The sequence below is a fragment of the Pimephales promelas genome, chromosome 7 (assembly GCF_988280905.1).
Source record: "Pimephales promelas chromosome 7, fPimPro1.hap1.1, whole genome shotgun sequence".
NCBI lineage: Eukaryota > Metazoa > Chordata > Actinopteri > Cypriniformes > Leuciscidae > Pimephales > Pimephales promelas.
Window position 1 is genome coordinate 29,170,396 of NC_142775.1, and position 25,474 is coordinate 29,195,869.

The 25,474-nt window shown below is 37.4% G+C and overlaps 2 protein-coding genes across 2 annotated transcripts in view; both read left to right on the plus strand.

Moving 5' to 3' along the window:
• als2a (alsin Rho guanine nucleotide exchange factor ALS2 a) overlaps window positions 1–10,418 on the plus strand; it is a 51,519-nt gene extending 41,101 nt beyond the window's left edge. The window contains exons 29-33 of the mRNA XM_039683311.2: window positions 7,039–7,084; window positions 7,178–7,239; window positions 7,329–7,478; window positions 7,589–7,685; window positions 7,884–10,418. Of these exons, the coding sequence (XP_039539245.2) occupies window positions 7,039–7,084; window positions 7,178–7,239; window positions 7,329–7,478; window positions 7,589–7,685; window positions 7,884–7,922 (394 nt within the window). The 3' untranslated portion in view covers window positions 7,923–10,418. The remainder of the gene's footprint in view (window positions 1–7,038; window positions 7,085–7,177; window positions 7,240–7,328; window positions 7,479–7,588; window positions 7,686–7,883) is intronic.
• A 1,079-nt stretch (window positions 10,419–11,497) lies between these two features.
• On the plus strand, window positions 11,498–25,375 carry mpp4a (MAGUK p55 scaffold protein 4a). Its single transcript, XM_039683458.2, has 20 exons — window positions 11,498–11,589; window positions 11,758–11,885; window positions 12,038–12,115; window positions 12,452–12,535; window positions 12,617–12,748; window positions 15,775–15,856; window positions 17,028–17,113; window positions 17,245–17,316; window positions 17,940–18,136; window positions 18,235–18,293; window positions 18,819–18,836; window positions 19,578–19,616; window positions 19,932–19,949; window positions 22,172–22,219; window positions 22,311–22,484; window positions 22,808–22,888; window positions 23,849–23,942; window positions 24,072–24,180; window positions 24,273–24,407; window positions 24,537–25,375. Exons 1-20 carry the CDS (start codon window positions 11,535–11,537, stop codon window positions 24,723–24,725), a joined length of 1,878 nt encoding a protein of 625 aa, XP_039539392.2. The 5' UTR covers window positions 11,498–11,534; the 3' UTR covers window positions 24,726–25,375.
• Window positions 25,376–25,474: the final 99 nt, after the last annotated feature.

Genomic DNA, 25,474 nt, shown 5'->3' on the forward strand with positions numbered 1-25,474 from the left:
AATCAGATTAACTTGGTCAATAAACTTGGTCTGAAAATTTGGTCCATAAATCAAACACACTTGCATGTAATAATATGAAACTTGGTACACATATAGATCTCATCGTTTCATATATAGCCTACTTCACACTCTTACTTTTTACCCCAGCCCAACAGGAAGACGGCTATTTAGGGTTGTGTTTAAAACACATGCAATGGAATTTAAAGTATTGCTCCTAGAGCACTGAACCAAATTCGACAAAACTCGATCAGCGTGAAGTCAAGACATTAAGGATGAAAAGGTGCCAAGGGATTTTTTATATCTCGAACGGTTTGGCCGTGGCGAGGAAACGAAATTATGGCGAGAAACATGAAACAGGTTGTGTGTTATAACTTCAGCATACATTAACTGATCTTGATGAAACTTCAGCAGTGTTTTCGCTGTAAGAGACCGATCACATGGATGTGACTATTGTGAGTCAAAATTATAGCGCCACCAACTGGCACCAGGAAGTGTGTCACTTTAAAAATGCTTCGAAACCACTCTCTTATTTTTAACCGATTTGCTTCAAACTTCATCTGTATAATGTAAATACACGGCAGATGTAGACCTGTGAATGAATTTTTGATATCTTTGATACTGTTGCCGTGGCAACGAATCAAACTTTAACATTCTTTTTTGATGCTTTTGGGACTCTTAGAATGCTTGAAATTGCTTGAAACTCAACAGATACATCACATTTATTAGCCAGTAGACATGTGCAACTATGGCAAAAGATTAAAGTAATGTCAAAAAAGTAAACACTAAAAGCCTCATATCTTCTAAAAATGTAATTACACATCATTTGTTTCTAAATTAAATTATACAAATATTAAAACTTCCCCAATTTTTCCTTTTTTTCATTTAAGAATTATGTTTACGTTCAAAAACAGCCAGAATTGTTGTAAAATTCATAAAAAAATAATAATCTGAGTCATACGTAGTGCTATACTGCCCTCTTGTGTTCAATATCAGGTAGGCCTATTGTGTATATTCCCACCGGTTAATCAACGTGTGACTCCGCTGGGACTTTTAGAGTTTTTAAATCACTTACTTAAAACCGAAAGTCAAAATACGGATGTCCGCACAAGGTAATGGTGTGGAGTAGAGCGAGCGTTTTAAATAAATTCCTATTAAGTAGGATTGAACTAAACAGAAAGAATGTTCACTCTGTTCTGCTGGTTCCTCGCTGGTGGATCATATGATTATTTTGTCGTAATCTATGACAAAAATGCTATTATAAACCATAATAATAGATAATACACATTGCTCTTATTTTTGAAAAATACATTCATGAAAAACAAGATAACAAAAATCATACAAAAATATAGCCATGGCTGCTATAAATGTTTGAAATGCATAGGACAGATGTTTAATGACGCAGCAACATATAATTGAAAGGCAATTAATAATCTGTCATTACGTCACTGCATTATGATATTACGGCTGTAATACGGTGCAGCACAAAGCACTTATGTGCATCCCGAGAGGAGAATGATGTGCTTGAAGCCACATGAAGTTACAGCGCATTGAGTCCGTATTGAAAAGTTCAAAGCACAAAGGAAATACATATTTATGAACAGTGGATTATACATTATCTATCTATGCAATAGTTTATTGAGCCTTTTCTTTTAAAGGTTTTAAATTTCAATTACTGTGTGCGTGAAGAACAATTATAGTGCTCTGACTCTAGTGTTGTGATCTAACCGACAGCGTCCGACACCCGGTAGAAAGTAACACGATTAAGTTACAGCAATAAAGTCCAGCAAGAAAAAGTTTCTTCATTCGAAAATATAGACCTTTAGACCTTTATCTTAAAGATCCAGTATAATAGGATTAACATTGAATCATTGAAGATCGTTTTATCATTGACTGTAACCGAATGTGACGTGCTGTTTGAATGCTGAATGGAGAATGACTGACAGGCGCAGAGAGGGAAAAGTTTGTGTTCTTGAATTTAATGACTTAAATATTAATTTCTATATCACATAATAGCTTCAGAACACTTATAATACAGTACACAAAAACGTTATGGTACTTTAGAAAGTTTTTGTGCCTTTGTGCCTAACATAGAATAGTATATGCACAATATAGAATTTGAATCAGCCTCGTCAAAGATGGCAGTGTCAGAGCCGATACCGATCCTGAGTATCTAATCGGCGCACTTCTTTTCAACAGTCAAATTGAAATTGAAATTGAAATTGCTTGAAACTCAACAGATACATCACATTTATTAGCCAGTAGACATGTGCAAAGTTTCAGAAACGGGCATGGTGCAAGGACTAAATAGCGCCACCTTTTGACAAAAGTGGGGTTGTTAGTTTTATCTACAGTTACAAAAATCGTTATATACATTGTACTTCTCAAGCCAGACAACTTTCTATTACATAGTCATTAGCTCGGACCAAGAGGAAGTCAGATATTTTGGTTTGAATATGGTGAGCCTCTCTCTGAGCCTACGTCCCTGTATGGCAAGCCCTTTTAACATTTAAAAGCAAAGTTTGCCTATCCGGAATTAACATTGTAGATATCAACAACGTCTTTCTGTCTATTCGTAATTACATTTTGGATAGTTTGTATTAGCATTTAAGATATCTGTAACATAATTGTAACTAGTCGAAATGACAGAGTATGGCAAGCCGTTTTAACATTTAATCATAAAAGGGCCAAAGCCTTCGGCACCGCCACCCGGGTGCCTTTAGGTAACTAAAGGAACCGGGGTTGCGGTGCCACCGGCTTGGGCCCGCCATCGCTGCTCGCAGCTATATTTATTTTTTTATTTTTTTTCTTTTATTTTTCTAACGACTATTCGGGCACTTTTGGGGCCCTTAACATGCTCGAAAACTCTTGAAACTTTGCACACGGGTCAGAACCCGCGGCCATCAGGGCCGGGCTGAAGCTGGTACCCGGGCGTGGCAGGGGGGCTCGACAGCGCCCCCTGGAACGGGGTCCGAACACTTGGTCCATAAATCAAACACGCTTGCATGTAATAATATGAAACTCGGTACACATGTTGATCTCATCGTTTCATCTATACCTCGCGCTTTTACTTTTTACCCCAGCCCAACAGGAAGTCGGCTATTTAGGGTTGTTCGTAAAACACTCGCAATGGAATTTTTAATACTCCTCCTAGAGCTTTGATCCAAATTCGACGAAACTTGGTCAGCGTGAAGTCAAGACATTGAGGATGAAAGTTTGCGAGGGGATTTTTGATATCTCGAACGGTTTGGCCGTGGCGAGGAAACAAAATTATGGCGAGAAACGTGAAACAGGAAGTGTATCATAACTTCAGCACACATCAACCGATCTTGATGAAACTTCAGCAGTGTGTTCGCTGTAAGAGGACGATCACATGGATGTGACTATTGCGAGTCAAAGTTATAGCGCCACCAACTGGCAGCAGGAAGTGTGTCATTTTCAAAATGCTTTGAAATCACCCTCTAATTTTAACTCGATTTGCTTCAAACTTCATCTGTACAATGCAAATACATGGCAGATGAAGACCTGTAAATGGATTCTTGATATCTTTGAAACTGTTGCCGTGGCAACGCATCAAACTTTACCATTCTTTTAGGATGCTTTTGAGACTCTTAGCATGCTTCAAATTGCATGAAACTCGACAGACACATCACATTTATTAGCCAGTAGACATGTGCAACGTTTCAGAAACGGGTGTGGTGAGGGCTCAGTAGCGCCACCTTTTGACAAAAGTGGGGTTGTTAGTTTTATCTACAGTTACAAAAATCAGTATGTATATTGTACTCCTCGAGCCGGACAACTTTCTAATTGACACTCATTAGCTAGGACCCACAGAAAGTCAGATATGTTTGTTTGAATGTAGAGAAAATCTCAGAATTTTGCCAGTCTCTCAGTGTCCCTCTGTGTGAGTGAGAGGAGGGGCGCCTGTCAGGTTAATTTTAACCCTTTATTTGCTGTGTGCAACTTCTCTGGCATTTTCGGGGGCCTTAACATCCTCTAAAACTCTTGAAACTTTGCACACGGGTCAGAACCCATGGCCATCAGGGCCGGGCTGAAGCTGGTAACCGGGCGTGGCAGGGCGGCTCGACAGCGCCCCCTGGACTGGGATTCGAAAATTTGTCCATAAATCAAACACACTTGCATGAATTAATATGAAACTCGGTACAATTAAAGATCACATCAGGCCAAACAACTTTCGTGCTCTAAGTTTTAAGAAGGAAGTTGGGAATTATGGGTTGTTTGAATAATTCTCCTAGGAGAAATACATCAAATTACAACGCATGTGTTTACCAATCACAACCAAACTCGGTGTGCATGAAGTCAAGACATTGAGGATGCTCAATTCCGGACGGATTTTTGATATCTCGAACGGTCTGGCCGTGACGAGGAAATGAATTTTATGACTAAAAAAGGACACATAAAGTGTGTTATAACTTTGCTCATTTTACCTACAGTTACAAAACTTTCCACGTATATTGTTCTCGTCAAGCCGATCAACTTTCCAATTTAAAGTCATTCGCTCTGAGCAACAGAAAGTCAGATATTGTAGTTTGAATGGATTTATTTCCCCTGTGATTCAATCTCTCTCTCTCTCTCTCTCTCTCTCTCTCTCTGTGTGTGTGGGTGTGTGTGTCTGTGTGGGGAGGGGAGGGCTGTTGTCTGTGTTTGTGTGTGTGTGTGTGTGTGCATGTGTGTATGTGTGTGTGTGTGGGGGGAGGGGAGGGCTGTTGTCTGTGTTTATGTATGTTTGAACCACACAGTGTGGCTGGCTGCGATTTTTCCTATAAGTCCTTGACTCTAAGTCCTTGTCTTTTTGCATAACAATTTTGTATTTTTTTTAAATGACAAAATAGGCATATAACCCCCATCTTTTAAATGTATAGTTTGCTTTAAATAAAAGTAAGATTGTATTTGTAATTGAAGCTGAATGAATTTAAAATTCTTGTGCTATATTTCAATATATTTGTTTTCCTTAAGATTTTAAAACACTAACTTCATTCTTTTCTGAATTACAAATATTTGTTTCAGTATAAAATAATACTCTGACTAAAAACACATTTGATGTTTCTTTTTGTATTTTTATTTACATGTATTTATGTATGTGTGTGTGTGTGTGTGTGTATAAAGTGCAGGTTTTTTTAGATAAAGTAGAATTTCTATAACTATGTGTTGAACTGATAAATCACTCTTTTTTTTTTTAACCTTTATTTATCCAGGTAAAATGTTTGAGAACCACTTCTCATTTACAAACATGACCTGGCCAAGAGGCTACAGGAAAAAATAAGAACATAATGTACAGCTGTACATAGTCAAACACATAACACTTAGAACAAGCAGCTAAATAAAAATAAAAAAGACAACAAAGAGGAAAAAGAAAACGAATAGAGTGCTTAAATAAGTTTGTAAATATGGTTCATGATTGTCAGCAGGAACAAGAGTCAACTATGTAATTTTCGAGGTTTTGCTTAAAGGTGGAGATTGGGATCAGAGATGTAAGTTTCAGGGTATTTTGTAGTATGTTCCAGTCGTGTACTGATGCAAAGCGGAAGGCATTATGTCCAAAGGTAGTAGAAGTAGGGGGGATACTAAATTTAATCAAATTACTTGATCTTGTGTGATAGGTGTTATGAGCGGCATGAAATAGGGATGACAAATAGAGAGGTGCCTTGCCCAGAATTGTCTTATATATGAAGAGAAACCAATGATGGAGCCGCCGGGTATGAAGGGAGGGCCAACCCACCAGTTTATACAGGTCGCAGTGATGAGTGTGATAGGGTGCATTAGTGGCAAAACGGATGGCTGAATGATGGATTGTGTCAAGTTTTTTTTAGAGCTGTGTTTGGTGCCACTCTTGTGTGTGTTAAACACAATCTACTTAATACAGACAACTTCATTATAAAGATAAATAACAAATCCAAAAAAATATATGATTATAATCTATGACAAAAAAAGCCATTACAAACTATATTAGTGGTAAATACACATTGCTCTTTGTATTGTTGTAAAATACATTCATGAAAAACAAGATAACAAAAATCAAAAAGATAAATTATTTTAGATAGAGCCATGGCTGCTATAAAATTGAGACAACATGTTTTAAATGTATAGCAGAGATGTTAAATGAGGCAGCAACATACAAACTTTCTAGAACAACATGGACCTGAATAGCTGGTTTTTATGGAGGACAGTGAATAGGAAGAGGGTGCAAATCAAACAGCTCATTCTCAGACTACACAGCAAACAGCTTAAGTTTTTAGTGCTTTGTTTGAGGTTTTTAGTGCTCTGTCCTATCTTTTATCAACACATAATAGATAGAACAGAACAAGAAAGGCAATTAATAATCTGTCATTGCATTATGATATGAAAGGCTCAGTACAGTGTGGCACAAAACGCTTATGCGCATCCCGAGTGGAGAATGATGCGCTTAAAGCCACATGGAGTTACAGCGCACAGCGCATCGAGTCCGCATTGATGCAAGCTCTACAATACACTTCTTTTCGACAGTCAAAGTGGGGGTTACGTTTTTGCACGTCATACAGAATAACCCTAAAGGCACCAAGGTGGCGGTGCCACCGGCTTTATATTAAATATAAATATAGCTGTGAGCAGCGATAAAGGGCCAAAGCCGGCGGTACCACCATCCCGGTGCCTTTAGGTAACTAAAGCCATCAGGGTTGCGGTGCCACCGGCTTGGGCCCGCAATCGCTGCTCGCAGCTATATTTGTAATTTGTAATTTCAAATTGTAATTTCAAATTCTGATTATAATGCATTATAACTGTCTTTACGATTATTCATGAGATGATACAACATTATAGTACGCTTGCATATAATGCATTAATAATACACTTATAATGTAATATTATATTTGATACACAGTATTTTATTTTTTGTTCCTTATGCAATTAAATGTTTATATTTTATGCATGGTTTAATTGTCCAAATATATTCCGTTGTCCATGTATACAGTATAATAATGACTATTCAAAGCCTCCGTCAAAGGTTTTTTTTTTTTTTTACATGAATTTCTCTTTGTTTTCCAGAAAGTTCTGGCCAGTTTCTATCTCTGTATTGGGAGAGATAAAGCAGGTAAACCTTTCTGTCATTTCTAATAAAATAAACAGTGATGAAACTCGTAGTAAAATAAATAACTTAAATGGTTCAATTGGACTTTTTGGACAGGTCTTGCCTAGTACTAAAGACGCCTGCTTTGCTACTGCTGTTGAGACCCTACAACAAATCAGGTAAAGACAGTCTGTGTGTAACATGGGTAGAAAAATAGCAACAACACAGCAGGTTTCTAATATTATTATTGTTGTCTTTGCTTCTACAGCACAGCATTCACTCCCTCAGACAAGTTACAGGTGATACAGCTGACCTTTGAGGAGGTCACCCAGGAAGTGACAGGACTGCTTGGGCTGGAGTTTCTATGGTCCATGGATGACCTCTTTCCAATCTTCCTCTATGTGGTGCTCCGTGCGCGGTACATTTCCAAACTTTTCACTGCATATAGACCTCATGGTAATTAAGTTATTAGTTGAAACATTTAGTTTGTCTGCCCACGTAAAGAACCTTTTGCTTGTGAACGTGTAGGATCAGAAACCTGGGCTCTGAAGTCAGTCTGATAGAGGACCTTACAGACTCCAGTCTACAGCTGGGACAGCTTGGGTTCATGTTGACAACTCTCAAAGTGAGAATGAAATTACATTTTCTTTTTTTCCACACATAATCAGGGACAAAAAACATTGCACTGGTTTTATGAACCAATTGTTTTATTTGAAATGCTGAATTTTAAGGATAATCTTATCCCACACAATCACTAGTCCCCTTTTATTCTTTTCCTTCTTTTACTTAAATCTATTTCTCTCTGTTTATCTCTGCTTTTTAGGCCTGCTACAACCAGATTCAGCTTGAGAAGACTACATAGGGATGGGTTGGTGTGGGAGCAGCTCAGCTTGCCTAACTTGCGCACTTATGGAGTAGGTGCTTAGACACGGATTACAGGTCAAAGTCAAGATGTGCTCATTTATTTCAGGCCTCAAGAAGAGGCTCATTTTCAACTCAAACATTCCCTTAAACACTGTGCTACAGAAATGACTTCCATTTTTATGTTTTTATACTCTCAAACTGACCATTTGACAGACAGTAAAATTACACCTTGAAGAAACATCCATATTAACTGTACAGAAAAGAGACGTCAATAGTTTTATACAAAATCGTTATATAACTATATAATTATTCAAGCACTCACCATGTCTCAATATGTTATACTAGTTTTGGTAATAACTGACACTCATTACTATATATATATATATATATATATATACAGTATATATATATTATTTGGCATCAGACTGTTACTGACATGTTTACTGATACTCCAACTAATGATAATGCTCTAATTTGAATCAGAAGAAGCTATATAATTGTCAGAGCAGAACCAATGTACTAGGGTACCTATGGGTTTTGATGGAATGATCTCAGAGTGAAAGCAACTTTAACAACTTAAAACATATTTATATAAGGAACATAGCAATATTTATATAAGGAACATAGCAATGGACAACATAATCCATAATATTTTGCTATAGATGCATACATAAACTAATCATGAAAAGTTTAAGCTCAGTAAGATTTTTTAATGTTTTTGATAGAAGTCCCTTTTGCTCACAAATGTTGCTTTTATTTAATCAAAAATACAGTACAAAATTACTATTTAAATTTCTTAAATTTATTTAAATGTAATTTACTCCTGTGATAAAAGCTGAGTTTTCAGCATCATTAATGTTTAGGATGGTGCTTGTTTGCTGCTTAAAAAACATTTCTTCTTATTATTATTAACGTTGAAAACAGATCTGCTGCTTTTTTCAGCTGCATTTTTTCAGCATTCTTTAATTAAGAAAACAGCATTTATTTGAAATCAAATATTTTGCATCATTAATCATTATAAATGTATTTACTGTCAATTTGGATCTCTTTAATGCATCTTTTTAGGATACAACTATTAATTCCTTCTTTTTTAAAAAAAAAAAAAAAAATCTTACTGATCCCAGTTTTTTTCAATGGTGGTGTATAAAAATGATCCATCCGAAGTAACTTCACTATCATAGGAAATTCACTAAAAGTGAATCTGACTTTACAATGCTTTTTAAGAGAGAGCATTTAAGGAGAGCATGTATGATTAAGTTGTTATAGCTTACATGGTTGCAAAGCAGTGCCATTGGTTTTTGGTGAAAAATAGCTTGTTACTGCATGAAAATAGCTTGTTATTGTAGTTACTGTCACGTTACTGAAAAATGTAGACAAATTAATAGTATCGCTACTTTTAACTTGTAAACAATCCTATAAAATCCCATGGATGCATCCCTATTATTAACCAGCTTCTGTTTGGGTTACTGGTTCTGTTGTGATTTTGCACATTACACAGGGTTTCTGTGTTTTGAAATACATTTGTAGTCTTGTGATGTTGGTATTATAAATCTTAAGTAGACATTGAACAATGTCATTGAAGCACTGACATGTAAAGATGGCTTGCAGTACTGAAGACATAACTGAAGTCAGATTATGTTGTGATGTATTTTAACTGTATAATCTGTGTATCTCTGAAACAACTGATATTCTGAAAGAAATGGTTTGCATTTCAGCATATGACCGCATACTGTCATGAAACACTATATGACATTTGATTTAGTTGTAATTTGATACACTCTCATCAAAGTGTGCCGGAGTGAATTTATTAAGATATATTTAGAGCTTATACACTGAAGTCTTGAGTAATATTTTCTCAGTCCATGGCATTTTTCCAATATGCAATAAGGGAATAATATTTATAAAATATTAGGAATATGCTGTATATTTTCAACTTGTTTAAAGAACAAACTAATCAAGGACTAGTGTGTGTTTGTTTTCTTTTAAATGCATTTTTTGTACAGTACATTTGAACATGCACTGAAAAGTTTTGCTGATATGTCACACAGCCTTAGTGTGAGATCTAGTGATAACTGAAATGGGGTTTTAACGACAATTAATGTTTTTTTTTTTTTTTTTTCATTAAAAACCAACCAATTGTTAGCTGGTGCTGTTTATCACAAATTGGCTAAATATTGCCTTATTAATCGGCCTTCCCAATATTTGTCTAGTCTGTCACTAGTTGGGTCATTGTCATCACTATGCTGGTTAATAAGACATTGCTTATAAAGATCATAAATACGACAGCAACTTTACTGCTATACTGGCTGGTTTTGTTTTCAGAAGGTTACTGGTTTTAATAAATTACTTGCACTGTCATTGTTGATCTAATTATTCTTGTCACCTTAAAAATGAATTTGTTTAATGCATTCGAATTGAGTTCATATGAAAAATAAAAATTAATAATTTAACAATTATCTGACAGACTTCTTTAATAAATGCTGCATAATTGGGAGATGAAACTTATGTTGTGGTTTTCCTCTTCGTCACCTAGCTAATATAGTTATAAATTGATTATAATATAGATAATATAGAAAAGTTGATAGATTTCAATTGAAGACCATTATCATTCCATTTATCTTTGGTTAATGTACCTGTAGTTCCCTTGACTATTAGCAATGTGATGTCCTGGCTTTTTAGCTCTGACATTTTACTGTTAAAAAACCCTGCAAATGTCTTCATTAAATATGATTTGTTTTGTTTTTCCACTATCTATTTGCTATGTTTTTATTTTATTGCCATTTTTAAGTCTCTGGCATTGTCGAATGTGTTTATCTTTGTCTATTATATAACGGTAATGTCAGGAGAAAATCTGTGAGTTAAGTCTTGGATTTATGTGATGTTTTTCATGTCTTATTTTCTATTTTAGCTGTAAAGTTGGTTAGACCGTATTGTGTATGTGTGAGTGTGTCTATCGAGCTCTAAAAGCAGGCGGAGATAAGAAGCTTTGAGTGGCAGGCGGTCCTATTGAAGTGCTCACCGAGAGAGGCCGGCCCATCGCAGGATTAAGTGAGATAGAAAAGGATTACAATCTGAGTTTCTAGAGACATTTTATAGTAAAATCACATGCATGTTGGCAGGCCAGAAGCAGAAGATCACCTTGATATAAAGCTCATCTAACAAGATGCTCCATAGCCTCCTGGTCTAAACGTGGGATGTGGAAGTGACAGTGTGATTTGGAGGAAGACTGTGAGAGGAGTGTAAGAAGGTAAGTGTGGCATATACTTTAATCTTCATATGGCGGCCTCTTGACCTGCTTTAGTAGTCCGAGTCACTCCAGTTCAGAGATCACAATCAATGTGAAATGTCATTCTTTAAAATGAATTAAGTAAACACTTAATTTACTAGATGACTTCAATTTGAGGTCCAGAATAAAGTTTATATGGTAACTATGTTTTAATGATTTGTAAAACATTGCAGCCAACTATGTGTGATGGTTCTGCCAGTTTTGGACTCATTATCCATGATTTATCATTCTTATACAGAAATGCGGATTACTGTATAGTTTTGTATTCTTGATATTGGTTTGTTTAATAGGGCTGCACTGATCTGATGAACAGAGAAGCTTGTCATGCGGGAATCAATGGAGGAGGAGCCAATGACTCACCCTGGACATGATGAAAATGGTTGGTTGGCACATCACTCTCAGCTAGATTAAAACAGTGTATTTTCATTCACAAATTATTGCGGCAAATCAAATACTATACTACAGACCTAAAATCTCAGACCTTTGAAAGCCACTTCACATTTTATTTAAATTTTTCATTCTTAGTTCAGTCTTGTTTTTTTCTCAGATGTAGGTCTGGCTCAGATCTTGGCAGAAGTGGTAGAGGAAGTGAGACTGTCCATAGACAGAGATATTAATGGTGCTGATCTTCTGTACAGTCTCCTCCGTGCTCCCTGGCTCTATTCTCTCCTCAGGGTAAAACATGCTCTTTCAAACAGCTTTACACTACATTCCCCCAATAAACAGTTATTAGAAATTATACCAGGCAGATTGTTGGACTCTGAAATGCTGTATCTATAGAGTTTGCAGCTGTTTTGCATGTGAAAGATTTGTTTTTATTCCCATAGGTATATGAGTGCCTGGTGCTGCACAGTCGAGATGCCCCAAGACCATACATGCCTTACTCCTCAAGACTATCTCAGGAGGTCAGTGTCAGCCTTTTATTATACTGCTTTAGAGGGATATTGAAAAACTATGATCCTTCCATGTCATATAAAACCTTCTGTAATTTACTGTGAAACCATTGATTTGAGTGCCACAGTAAACATGTCTTCTAAAACCATACATGAGTGAATGATGATTGAGCACTATAGTATATTAAAAGACTTCTAAAGCCATTTGTGAGGTTGAGTAGATGATTATTTGAGCACTGTAGTATATTAAACGTCTTCTAAAGCCATAAATGAGGGTGAGTAAATGATGAAAGTATTTTAATTTCCGGGTGAAGTAATCCTATCATCTTCTATTGTCCTGTCCCACAGATTATGGCCAGTGTGCGAGGACTGGCTGCTCCCTCCTCTGAGGCACAGGAACTTTATCTTTTGCTGAAATACCCTCATATGCAGGTTAGCGTCTAATTCAGGTTGCATTACATTTATTATTGTTAGGCCACTCTTTTTGACCATTTATTATGTATTTCTCCCCAGGCTTTGCTCTCTGCCCATGATTCAGTGGCTCAGAGGGACTATGGTCCAGTGTTGCCGCCCCTTCCTGACAAAATGCCTGACAATGAGGAGCCCATGAGGATTGTTTGCCTTGTGAAGAACAAACAGCCTTTGGTGAGGATCAGATCATAAATAGAATGCAATTTCAGATGTTAGCGAACAGCTTAGCTGTAATCCCACTTAAATGTCCCTTGTCATACTATAATGCAGTATCATGTAAAGTGTACGTGGCATTAAATCTATTTTGCCTCATTTATGGTGTAGTCTATCTAAGTATTGTAGTGTTGTTCTGTATTATTACGCAATAATCGAACTCACACATACAAATCCTACCAGTCCTACCCTTGATTTTGAACTTCACTGTTTTCATTCTTATACCATAGTAAACATTTTTCCTACTATGGAAGTCAATGAGACCAGAAACGGTCTGGTTACTAATATTCTTCTAAATATCAGAAAATTGGCTGAATTGATTAGAAAACGGTAAAACTCAACTGTTTAACACTGAGGGAGTTGTAAAATGAGCCTATTTCCAAAAAAAGTGAAGTATTCCTTTAATAGTACTGTAAAATTGTTGTAATGTCCATCCTGTTGCCAGAATTATTGTTTAGTACTGTAATGGATTTTTAGATGATAATCCGATATTTTAAGGTATTTCAACTCAAGTCAATATTCTATGACCATGTAATTATTTATTTGGTGAAAAGCAATTTAATAAGTACTAGTATGACTGTTCATTATCCCATGGTTATCTTGTTTATATTTGTTTGATCCCCTAGGCTCAAATCTGCTTTCTAGGAACTGCTTTTCTTTACTTAAAGCCCCAGTCCGTAACTTTTTTGGGTTAAAAATGATCCCAAATACATTTTTGAGCAAGTTCGTAACCAGCCAGTGTTTAAATCTGCTTGCCACAGCTCGATTCAAAACAGTAAGCTTGTAATAATGTTTTTTTTTTTTTTTCCACCAGTGGTACTGGTGGATTTCCGCAGTAAATTCGCGCATGTCTTTGCATCATTACGTCACATCTGTACACATAAAGAAAGAGTCTCGGCTAGTCGGCTATATTGAGTGTGAGGATGTTGGAGGTGGAGATTTATAGCCTTTTCTCACTGCACTTGATATAATTAAACATATTCATTTGATGGCGGATCCAGAAAGGTTCAAACGACAGTCACCAGTGACAACTGGTTTTACGTGATATGATAATACATCCAGGTGGTTGTTATTGCAAAATAAAGCCTTTTATTGGTTCCATCTAAATTAAGATACAGATAATTTTGTAATTGTAACAAAATTTGTGGCTTCAGTTCACACCTTATTGTGGTTTTACTCAACTTTTATTTGACCTATATTGTAAAATCCCCAAGCTTTTCTTGGTTTAATGTTTGTCGGTTAACACTTCCATACTGTTCTCTCACTTATAAGAGTGTCAGAGAGAGGAAACCCAGTTACTGGAACAGCCTTAGGCGACTAACAGTGGAGAAACTGGCTTTAGCGAGGCGTTTCAGCTCAGGAGAACAGAGTCTCCTGGGGTCTACAGGTGGCCTGTCGTCGTCCACAGGTCTGCTGTCCTCCATACCCCCAGGACAGCCAAACTTACTGCCCAGGTATCAGTCCACCGAGAGCTGCAACCTGTGCTGCCAAACTGCCCATCTTTCGGGAGGAGGTCTGAACCTGTCTGCTCCAGCCGTTTATGACTCTGTGATTAAGGGTAAGGCTCATCATGTACTGATGGCCTGACGAGGCCAAACACTGTGTTGTTACTCTCTTTAATTCTGAAACCAAATTAATCTATCCTGTTTTGTCCTTCATAACTTGAAGAGAACTGTACAGATGGACTAGTTGAAGATCAACACCATACATGCACAGTTTGCACCGCTTCATCTCTAGTGTACCCGCGCACATATGGCGCATCTGGATGTGGCCTCCATTCCCAGACAGCCCCGTCCAGCCCTCTGCTTCAACGCCAGTACTCCATAGATGCCACCCGCTCTTCTCATCCAGCTCCGGTGTTCACGAAGCAACACAGCCTGGATGAGCTGAGGTCCACCGTCCATACTGTTGCCAGCAGTATAGACCCTAGTACCAGTGACGCTCGAGATCTTAGGCAGAAGATGGTGGCAGTAACAGAGAAAATGACGGACAGCGTGGAGGAAAACGCCCAGGCGTTGAGTCTGTTGGTGGAAGTGGTGGACAAATTGCAGGGACTTATTATCACCAGCAAGTCTCCAGAAGTGGCACATGCTTTCAGACCCCAACATGTTTTAAAAACAGCCTGCCCCTACTCGCCCTGCCAGCCGATATTGCCAGCCAAGAAATCTTTCAGCAACACTCCTCGTGTATCATGCTCCTTCTCGTCGTCTTCATCCTCAACCGCATCGTCGTTTTCCTCCTATTCTCCCATCTGTAGCATGGATGTTCCTCATGTAGCACCACAGTGCAACTCATCATGCAAGCCTTCATCAAACCAGACCAGAAATAGGTCTGTAACACCAGGAAGTAAAATTGAACAGACTTCCCTATCAAATGTTTTGACGGCTTCCAGTCCAAATGATGACTGTGAAAAAATCCTTTGCCTCTCTAGCAAGAAGAAAAAGTCAAAGATGAGGAAATAAGAGTGACTTCTTTCCCACTTCTCTCTACTAACATTGCTCTTTGCTGAATTTGCTGGTTTTGATTTTACTGAATGGGGCGATGAAATGGTTCATTACAGTGGAACTACACAACAAACAGGCAATTCATTGATCTTATTCTTGTTCATCCAATCTTCACTCAAGACCCATGGAACGATTCATTCATATGTGTTTGTTAACATTGTTCAAGAAGATCCCTTGCCTTTTAAAGTAAACACTTAATTCTTCATCTGAAGCTTTTTTTATCAGTCCTATGTGTCTTTCCCTAAACTTCTGAAACTCTTAAGTTCCTCTTTGACTTCTATCAAACTTTTAGTTTAGATCAAGTCAGGCATGTTTCTGTTTGAGTTGACTCCTAATATTTCCTCATAACCTGACCTCCATTGCACCCACAGCCTTCCTCCACTCACGTGCAGCTGTAAGATCCTCTGTGTGAATCACCACATGACACATGCAGTCATTGAGGACAAACTGGTTGACCATTCTTGTCTGTTTTCCCATTTTTAGGGGGCAACTATTAGGAAGGATGAGAAAACAGGGAACATCTTTATTGCAAGGGTGATACATGGAGGACTGGCAGATCGCAGTGGTAAGTGTTGGTAGTCATACAGTTTTTGTTCTTTGAGTTTATACTTAGCAAGAGTTACGTTGGTTCAAGTCATATCATTTCTTCCTTTTTGAGGCATACATCTGAGTGAAATGAATTATCAAAAAAGAAAACAAATGTATGATGAGGACTTGTCTCTACCCATTGGTTGTTGATTGGATGGATGCAGATCTGAATGCCATCTTGCGGTCGATTGTAAGAAACGGGCGGAGTTTAAGTTGACTAAATGATTAGTAGCACCTCATTGCACAAGATCCATGGAGCGGAGTGGAGATGGGTAGGATTAGGGGTGGGGTTTGGGATCAGGGGGTGGAGATGGGTAAGATTATGGGTGGGGTTAGGGATCAGGGGGTGGAGATCGTTAGGATTTGGGGTGGGGTTAGGGATCAGGGGGTGGAGATGGGTAGGATTAGGGGTGGGGTTAGGGATCAGGGGGTGGAGATGGGTAGGATTAGGTGTGGGGTTAGGGATCAGTGGGCAGAGATGGGTAGGTTTAGGTATATGTAACCAACAGGATGTAGGTATATGGATCCAACTCCTCCCCCTGGATTTCGTGTTCTGCAGTGAGGACCATCTCTAAATGATTGGAGAAGTCCAGCAAAGTTTTTCCTTTTGTTTTACCGAACGATCAAGTTGATTAGGAACTATGAGGATTATTTAAGAAAAAAAAAATTATTTAAACGTATGGAAACAACAGCATGGATGAATTGTTCACAAAAAGATTATATTTAAAAAAAAAAATAGAGAAGGTGAAGTGTGTATTTCTGGACTATATTCACTTCTAAATGAAAATTCTGTCATCATTTACTCAGCCTCATGTTGTTTCAAACCTGTATGAATTCCTTTCTTCTGCTGAACACAAAAGAAGATATTTTGAAGAATGTCTGTAACCAGACAGTTGATGGACCCCATTGACTTCCTTCTTTTGTGTTCATTAGAAGAAAGAAATTCATTCAGGTTTGAAACAACTTGAGGTAATGATGACCGAGTAAATGATGACAGAATTTTAATTTTGAAGTGAACTAATCCTTTAAAACAAACGTATCATTTTGATGTTATATGAAAGTATTAGACTCTAATATTACTCTAATAGTAGACTCTAATAATAGTCTCTTTTGTGTGTGTGTGTGTGTGTGTGCTCCTTGTCTTTTAGGACTTCTTCATCCTGGTGACAAGCTGGTGGAAGTGAATGGACAGAAAGTGCAAAGACTGCAGCCCGAGCACGTCATTCAGATTCTAGTAAGCTTAAATCTTCTTTTGTGTTTCTTATATCCTTCCCCACTCTCCCTCCATTCCAGAATATCTAAGACTTTCAAACCTTTCTCTTATAATGATTGCATCCATTCATGCAGTTTCCCACTCTTTCACAGGTGAGATCTCAGGGAAATATTATTTTTAAAGTGATCCCTAATTCACCACAACCCATCAACCGCCAAGCAACAGTAAGTGCACTGTAAATATTTGCATAAATTAACTCCCCACAATGTTAGTATTATATTTAATAAATATTTTTTTAATATTAAACAAACATCAAATTAAATACACCACTAGTCAAACGCTTTGGAATTATTATGGTTTTTTAATGTTTTTGAAAGAAGTTGTACACCAAGGATACATTTATTAGATCAAATATACAGTAAAGACAAAGAAATATTACAATTTAAAATGACTGTTTCCTATTTTAATCTATTTTAAATATATAAAAATAAATAATAATTAATGCTTTTATTCAGCAATGATCCATTAAATTAATCAAAGAGACAGCAAAAACATGTTACAAAAACATGTTTCAAATACATGTTCGTCATTTAACTTTTTATTCCTGAAAAAAATGTAGCAAATAAACATATCATAATGATATCTTAAAGAACCATCACAGAAATAACATTTAATGTGAGTAAAAAAAAAAAAAAAAAAAAAAAATCTAAATTATTCCAAACTTTTGACTGGCATTGTAATGCATTTAATAAATACTCAATATATACAGTATAGTGAGTTCCCTTTCTGTGTTTAAAATATAGCTTATTAAAAAGGTTTTGAAGTGGTTGTTTCTGTCTCCCATTAGCTATATTTGAGAGCCATGGTGGATTACAGTCCTCTGCAGGACCCTACGATCCCCTGCCCAGATGCAGGAATGGCCTTCAGTAAAGGAGACTTGCTGGAGATTGTAGACCAGAGGGACAGCCGATGGTGGCAGGCCAGGAAACTCCACAGTGCCTCATTATGTTGTGGCCTCATCCCCTCCACTAACCAGTTCAGATCGTCAGTTTGGAATTTTGCAAAATTTCTTTCAAAATAATGTCATTGATACATTTTTTTTCAAGCAAGATAAAAATTGTATTTCCTTTTTTTTTTTGCAGTAAGCAAAGAGAGTTGTGGTGGTCTCAACCTTATCAAGCTCACACCTGCATCAGACCCTGTAAGTTAATAACACATACAGACACACACACACAGATGTATGAACTTCTTTGCTCTCTTTAAGATGTTGGTTGGCATCATAAGCCTCTTATCCCTGCCCTCTCTTCACCCTGATCTAATTAGTGTAAAGGAGCTTGAAAGTGAGCTTTTCTTGGCATGATCCTTGACGATTGACTAGTCCTGTCCTCCTTACGCTCAACAATTAAGAAGAATTAAGAAGTATTAGATGCTATTATTTCTAAACACCAGATGTTAGGATTCTTCTGCATATCCTTCAGGGGAATGCTACTGTTTTGAATGTACAGTAGCAAAAACAGCCTTTTTATATTATCAGAGAGAGTCATCATACATGAAAAAAGTAATGTTTACATATACAAGTTGACCCCAGAGGGAAAAAATATATCATTAAAGAATGGTACAATGCACTAAAAGTGGTCTTTTCATATGATTACTCACCATTATTGATACACAATCTTTCTTTATTAAGTCTAATTCTTTGTTTTTTTCTTTTCTTTGACATCTAAAGTGAGCCCGAGTGATGTTGGTATGTATCTTTTTCTGTCTTTCCCTTTGTTTTTTTTGTGTTAGCTGTGTATAGTGCGTTTTAATTTATAGTCAGAGTTTATACCATGTGTTCAATATTTAATATATTTTAAGCTCTTTGAAATATGGTGTATATGTCACTGATATTGCTATAACTATATAATCTTCACTGAGTACACAGTATTGAGTACACACTTTGCATAATCATAATTGTTCAATGTTCTATGTGTGATGGATTTTTGCATGAAACAGAATATCCACCTAGAAAAAAATCAAGGGTGTGATTTGTTTCTATCTGTTAGGAAATTGATTGGATTGTGCCAAATGGATGTGCATGAAGTACAGGGTTTGGACAATGAAACCTGGTGGACAATCTTCACAAATTTTATATTTGAATTATTGTTCATAAAATATTTCAATCCACACAACATAATGGGAGACATTTCATAGTTCAAAAGAGGACAAATTGTATGTGCGTGTCTAGCTAGCTCATCCGTGACAGCAAGTTTCTGGGGTGTATCGCTATAGTATGCAGGGTAATGTTGGCATACCACCTGCCACGTAGGACGAACTTTAATAAATTATTGTGGCGGAAAACCAGATCTTTTAGTTTAATTTTCCTAACCCCTATAGGGCCAGTTGTGATTTTAGGTTGATGATATTGGTTAACCACATGTAAACATTTGTATTAACTGTGTAGTGCTGGGTGAGTGTGTTGAGAGTAACTCTCTTTGTTTTTAAGGAGAAGAGGTAACCGATGAGATCAAATACACTGAAACAGGTGATTATCCCACCCTATCCATGTCTTCATTTATTTAATTTATTATGCTGTGTGGAAATATATGAAAGCCCGTTTCTGCCTTTGTATAAAAAATAGTTTACATTTCAGTATTCTGAGCACAAAACTCTGAATTGTAAACTTGCAATTCTGAGAAAACAACTAAGAATTGCTATTTTAACGCAAAATTGGAATCGGAAGAAATAAAGTTAGATTTTTTTAATAAATATAATTTATATTAAGTTTTTTATAGTAAATATTATGGGCTGTATGAACCATTTTAGGACAATTTTTCATTGAATTTATTTGTCTTTTCAGATGAAGATTTTGAGTTCGGTAGGTAAGTCTTTTCTGAGGAAAGAGCATTTTCCTCATAGCTACTTATTGTTTTGATGGTCCACTTTAGACATTCTACTATAAGTAACTTTGCAAATAGATGTCAACTAGTCTTGCGTAGTCAGACCTTCAGACTGATGGCAGAAGGTCTGGACTTCTCAGCTTTCATTGGCCAAGGACCGGCCAAGAGGACGTCTGACCGACATGTAAAGCAATCAATCACAGTTTGTTTTGTTCCACATCATGTTTAGTGACATGAAAATGTAAAGTGCCTACGGTAACAGACTTGCATGCATCTTATAAATGATTCATACAAGAAAGATGTGCAAGTTTACAATAACAATGATGCTGCGAATTTTTACTTGTGAAAATTCAGCATTTAGCTGATTCCGATGAGCGTTCCTTGTCACAGTTGTAAACACTCCATCTTCCATGAGGGGGTTTGACATCACAAGAATGTGATACGAGTATCCTGGAACTCCTGTAGAACTCAACCAATCAGATGACGACTTTGAAACTCCTGAAGTGTTTCCCATTTTGTGTGCCTTATGCATCAAACGTCTAAGCATGTCAACTTACTCTCATTAATTTGCAACTACACTCACCGGCCACTTTATTAGGTACCCCATGCTAGTAACGGGTTGGACCCCCTTTTGCCTTCAGAACTGCCTCAATTCTTCGTGGCATAGATTCAACAAGGTGCTTGAAGCATTCCTCAGGGAGTTTGGTCCATATTGACATGATGGCATCACACAGTTGCCGCAGATTTGTCGGCTGCACATCCATGATGCGAATCTCCCGTTCCACCACATCCCAAAGATGCTCTATTGGATTGAGATCTGGTGACTGTGGAGGCCATTTGAGTACAGCGAACTCATTGTCATGTTCAAGAAACCAGTCTGAGATGATTCCAGCTTTATGACATGGCGCATTATCCTGCTGAAAGTAGCCATCAGAAGTTGGGTACATTGTGGTCATAAAGGGATGGACATGGTCAGCAACAATACTCAGGTAGGCTGTGGCGTTGCAATGATGCTCAATTGGTACCAAGGGGCCCAAAGAGTGCCAAGAAAATATTCCCCACACCATGACACCACCACCACCAGCCTGAACCGTTGATACAAGGCAGGATGGATCCATGCTTTCATGTTGTAGACGCCAAATTCTGACCCTACCATCCGAATGTCGCAGCAGAAATCGAGACTCATCAGACCAGGCAACGTTTTTCCAATCTTCTATTGTCCAATTTCGATAAGCTTGTGCAAATTGTAGCCTCAGTTTCCTGTTCTTAGCTGAAAGGAGTGGCACCCGGTGTGGTCTTCTGCTGCTGTAGCCCATCTGCCTCAAAGTTCGACGTACTGTGCGTTCAGAGATGCTCTTCTGCCCACCTTGGTTGTAACGGGTGGTTATTTGAGTCACTGTTGCCCTTCTATCAGCTCGTACCAGTCTGGCCATTCTCCTCTGACCTCTGGCATCAACAAGGCATTTCCGCCCACAGAACTGCCGCTCACTGGATGTTTTTTCTTTTTCGGACCATTCTCTGTAAACCCTAGAGATGGTTGTGCGTGAAAATCCCAGTAGATTAGCAGTTTCTGAAATACTCAGACCAGCCCTTCTGGCACCAACAATCATGCCACGTTCAAAGTCACTCAAATCACCTTTCTTCCCCATACTGATGCTCGGTTTGAACTGCAGGAGATTGTCTTGACCATGTCTACATGTCTAAATGCACTGAGTTGCCGCCATGTGATTGGCTGCTTAGAAATTAAGTGTTAACGCGCAGTTGGACAGGTGTACCTAATAAAGTGGCCGGTGAGTGTATATGCCAACTAACTCTCATTTGAGTTTTAGTAGACTGTTGTTAAGTTGACATGTAGTTGCAAATTTACTTATAGTCAGTGGAATGTCTGTTGGGGTACCATCACGATAAAGTGTTAGCAGACATTTAGCAGACAGTATACTAATACTCTAATGATATGTAGTTCCAAAGTTACTTATAGTTAGCAGAATGTCTAGAATGAAGTGGAGTGTTACCTTTTTAAGGGGGTTGTGTCTACCATGAAATTTACCCATCTATTTAATATGCATAATACATTTACTGACATTGTCAGTAGTTGATAAAACTGACAAATAATGAAATGTGCTTATGATGAAATCACCTTATGTTGACATGTAGTCCTTCTCTTTTGTCTTTTCATTGATCAACTGTATGTTTTGTCTAGTTTCAGAGGAGGGTGAGAATGGCGAACACATGCAGGGCTTATACATAGGTATGAAATCTAAATGAATGTACATGGTAAATTTCCATTTTGGATCATATAAACCCATACACATATATGAAAAGACAATTGTTTGAAACAGCGGGGTTCCGGCACAGTCTGCGTGTGTGGAGGAGGAAATCGTACCTTAGACAAAAGCCGTCGTGTTATTCCTGCGGAGTCGGCATCTGCCATAACACTTCAGCCAACCTCTATGAAGAGGTGGTCCACTACCAGCGCCACATAGACGATCCCCCTCGTCTCATCGTGCTCATTGGTAGGGTCCCCTAAGTTATACATGTCTTAACAGTCATACCTATAGATTAACTGACAATAAATATCATTTGGGATTGATTGATCTGAGTTTAACCCATTGATGCCTTAATGCAGGGTTGTCAAACTCAGTTCCTGGAGTGCCACGGCCCTGCAGAGTTTAGCTTCAACCCTAATTAAATGCACCTGATCCAGCTAATAAAGGTCTTCAGGATTACTAGAAAGATGGGGTTTTGGAGCACGTTGGAGCTAAACTCTGCAGGACAGTGGCCCTCGATGACTGGAGTTTTATACATGTGCCTGAATGCTTTTCCATGTTTTCCACAGGTCCATCGGGAGTTGGTGTAAATGAATTACGCAGGAGGCTAATCAAAATCAACCCTAATACGTACCAGGGACCAATATCTCGTATGTGGCCTCTTTAGTCCCTTTAATCTATGACTTAAAATTGTTATAAGCAAGTTTTTGGGAGTATCACGCAAAAAATGTCCATACTACCCTCAAATATCACTGAGATGTCAAAATAAAAACTGTGGCTGCCATTATTTTTAAAGGGGTCATGAATCGACTTAAAAATCCTGGATCAATCAATGAAGCTGTCTACGCTGCACAATGGATCTCTTATTTACACTGTGTTGCACTCTACTGAATATGATGAAATTGAGTTGCATTGGTGAGATCATTGCATTCTTGTGCTCAACAGACTTGATGGATAGGTTACAATGCTCAGTGCTGAAACTTATTATGCATTGGGAACAGATCTAAAATATAATGTTGTAATCAACACTTTTGGTAATTAGTCTCGGCAGATGTAATAGTAGAAACTGTAAAAGTTAAGTTCATTTCATCAACACAGCATTTCATGTCGTATACCAAATCTCATTTTGGTGAAAATAGTAGCTCATCTGGGTGTTCCAAGCATATAGAAAGTTTGCATACTGTGTATACACAGTAAACATATTATATACTGCAGAAATACAAAGAGCAGTACGCTAACCCAAACATATAGGCTGAATCCGAAATCGCTCACTTCGTTAGTCCACTAATACTGCTCACTTGAAGGAGTAAATGGAAAGAAGTGAGCAAATTCGTTGCGTGTACATCGGTTGTACTCTCATTATTGCAGTGCAACGTGGTATTAAATTAGTGCACTCAGTAATGTCCACTATGATTTCGGACTCCACTACAAATGGCTGTCCCCTCAAATAATGCCTTTTTTGAGGGTATAGGAGAGCGATTTCGGATTCAGCCATAGTTTGGAGGACTGGGTTTTGGAGAGACGCCACTTGATCATCTGAAATTGCTTACAGCACCTTACAAAACCTAATTTAACAAAATAATTACAACATGTCTATTGTTTTTCTCCAGACACAACACGTCCCCAAAATATGGGTGAGAAGAATGGCCGTGAATATCATTTTGTGTCTAAGGAAATCTTTGCACACATGGTGGTTAATCACAAGTAATCTTATCTTTTATGTTTTAAATACTCTAAAAACACATGTAATTGATGATCTGGTCTTGTGATTTAACTTTTTTTTAAATATGTGTTTGTGTTTTTTTTTGTGTGTTTTTTTTTAACAATGTCAAGATTCCTCGAGTATGGAGAGGATAATGGTCGCATGTACGGCACCAGCTTAGATTCAGTCAAAGATGTTTTGGACAATGGGAAAATATGTGTTATTGACCTTAAACCTAATGTAAGTCATTTATTTATCGAAACCAAACTTATGGTTTTCTCATTAGTAAGGTTGCAAACAGTAATGCACATGCATGTCTCGGTTTATTCCAGTGCATTAATTCAGTCAGAACCAAGCAGCTGAAGCCCTACATCATATTTGTGCGGCCTCCGTCCCCTGAATGCATGAGGCAAACAAGAAAAGACCCACATTTTATTGCCAACAGCTACATTAAGAGATACTTTCATGTAAGATATGCATTTCATACATTTCTTTCTGAATCTGATAATAGATTGATAAGCTTCTATGTACAGAAGGAAATTAGTTTTTTCATGCATTTTGATTGTAATGGAACATTTTCCTCTTGGTTTTCTCAGGATAAAGACTTTGAGGAGATCGAGGAAGCAAGCAGGGCCATGGAGGGCAAGTACCGTCAGTTCTTTGACTGCGTGATTGTGAACGACGATCTGCAAGATTCATGCATGGATCTGTTCACAGCTATACAACATGCTCAAGAAGAACCACAGTGGGTTCCTGCCAGCTGGTTTGTTCCTGCTCATCCATGACACACATTGGAACAAAGCAGGGAATTTTTTATCGTTAAAACGAATGTAAAAGAACTGAATTTTAAAAAAGCAAATGCCTTTGTGAGTAGTTTAGTCCTTGAGTAAAATCTATGGTTTCACTAGATCTAAATTGTTTCTATCTTGAAATCTATAGTTTTTTCTAGTGATTTAAACTGTTTACACTGGCGTAAAAAGAACTTTTAAAAAGTGTTAGCTACATGAAGAAACGTAAATGCAACAATTTTTTTGTCCAACAAGAACAGTCACATGCGGTTGTTTCTCCAACTTTATTTTTGTCTTAAGTTAATCGTTTAGCCTTTTCCAATAAACATTTTGTGGTGTGGTAGATTATGTCTTTACTTATAAACAGAAGCCTTGGTTTTCAATAAATGTAATGTTTAAAACTAGCCTAGTGGATGGAGGAAAATATTTTTTTGTTGTTGATTTTTTAAAGAATATACCAAAGACATTTTAACCAAAGACATTTTAACTCGCTTTAGAGATATTTATGAATCTCCTCTTTCTGTCATTCATTAAGCATCTCTTATCATATTATTATTTGGCTATAGCCTACCTATTTTGTTGGCAAGTCATCTTAAGAGTTTTATATATTGAAAAAAAAAGGATCTCTTTTAAAAAATAAATCCATTTTAAAAATGAACACTGAGGGTGTAGCCTACTTATTTGTTTCGAACACTTTGTTTATGTAGCCTACTAACGTTTTGTGTTAATTAATTAATTAATTAATT

What these genes read in the sequence shown, in the direction of transcription:
- mpp4a (XM_039683458.2), top strand. Translation starts at nt 11,535, where the DNA reads ATGCGGGAATCAATGGAGGAGGAGCCAATGACTCACCCTGGACATGAT. An exon ending in GTACCAGGGACCAATATCTC is followed by an intron (nt 22,889 to 23,848) that starts GTATGTGGCCTC and finishes GTTTTTCTCCAG; the next exon opens with ACACAACACGTCCCCAAAAT. An exon ending in ACATTAAGAGATACTTTCAT is followed by an intron (nt 24,408 to 24,536) that starts GTAAGATATGCA and finishes TGGTTTTCTCAG; the next exon opens with GATAAAGACTTTGAGGAGAT.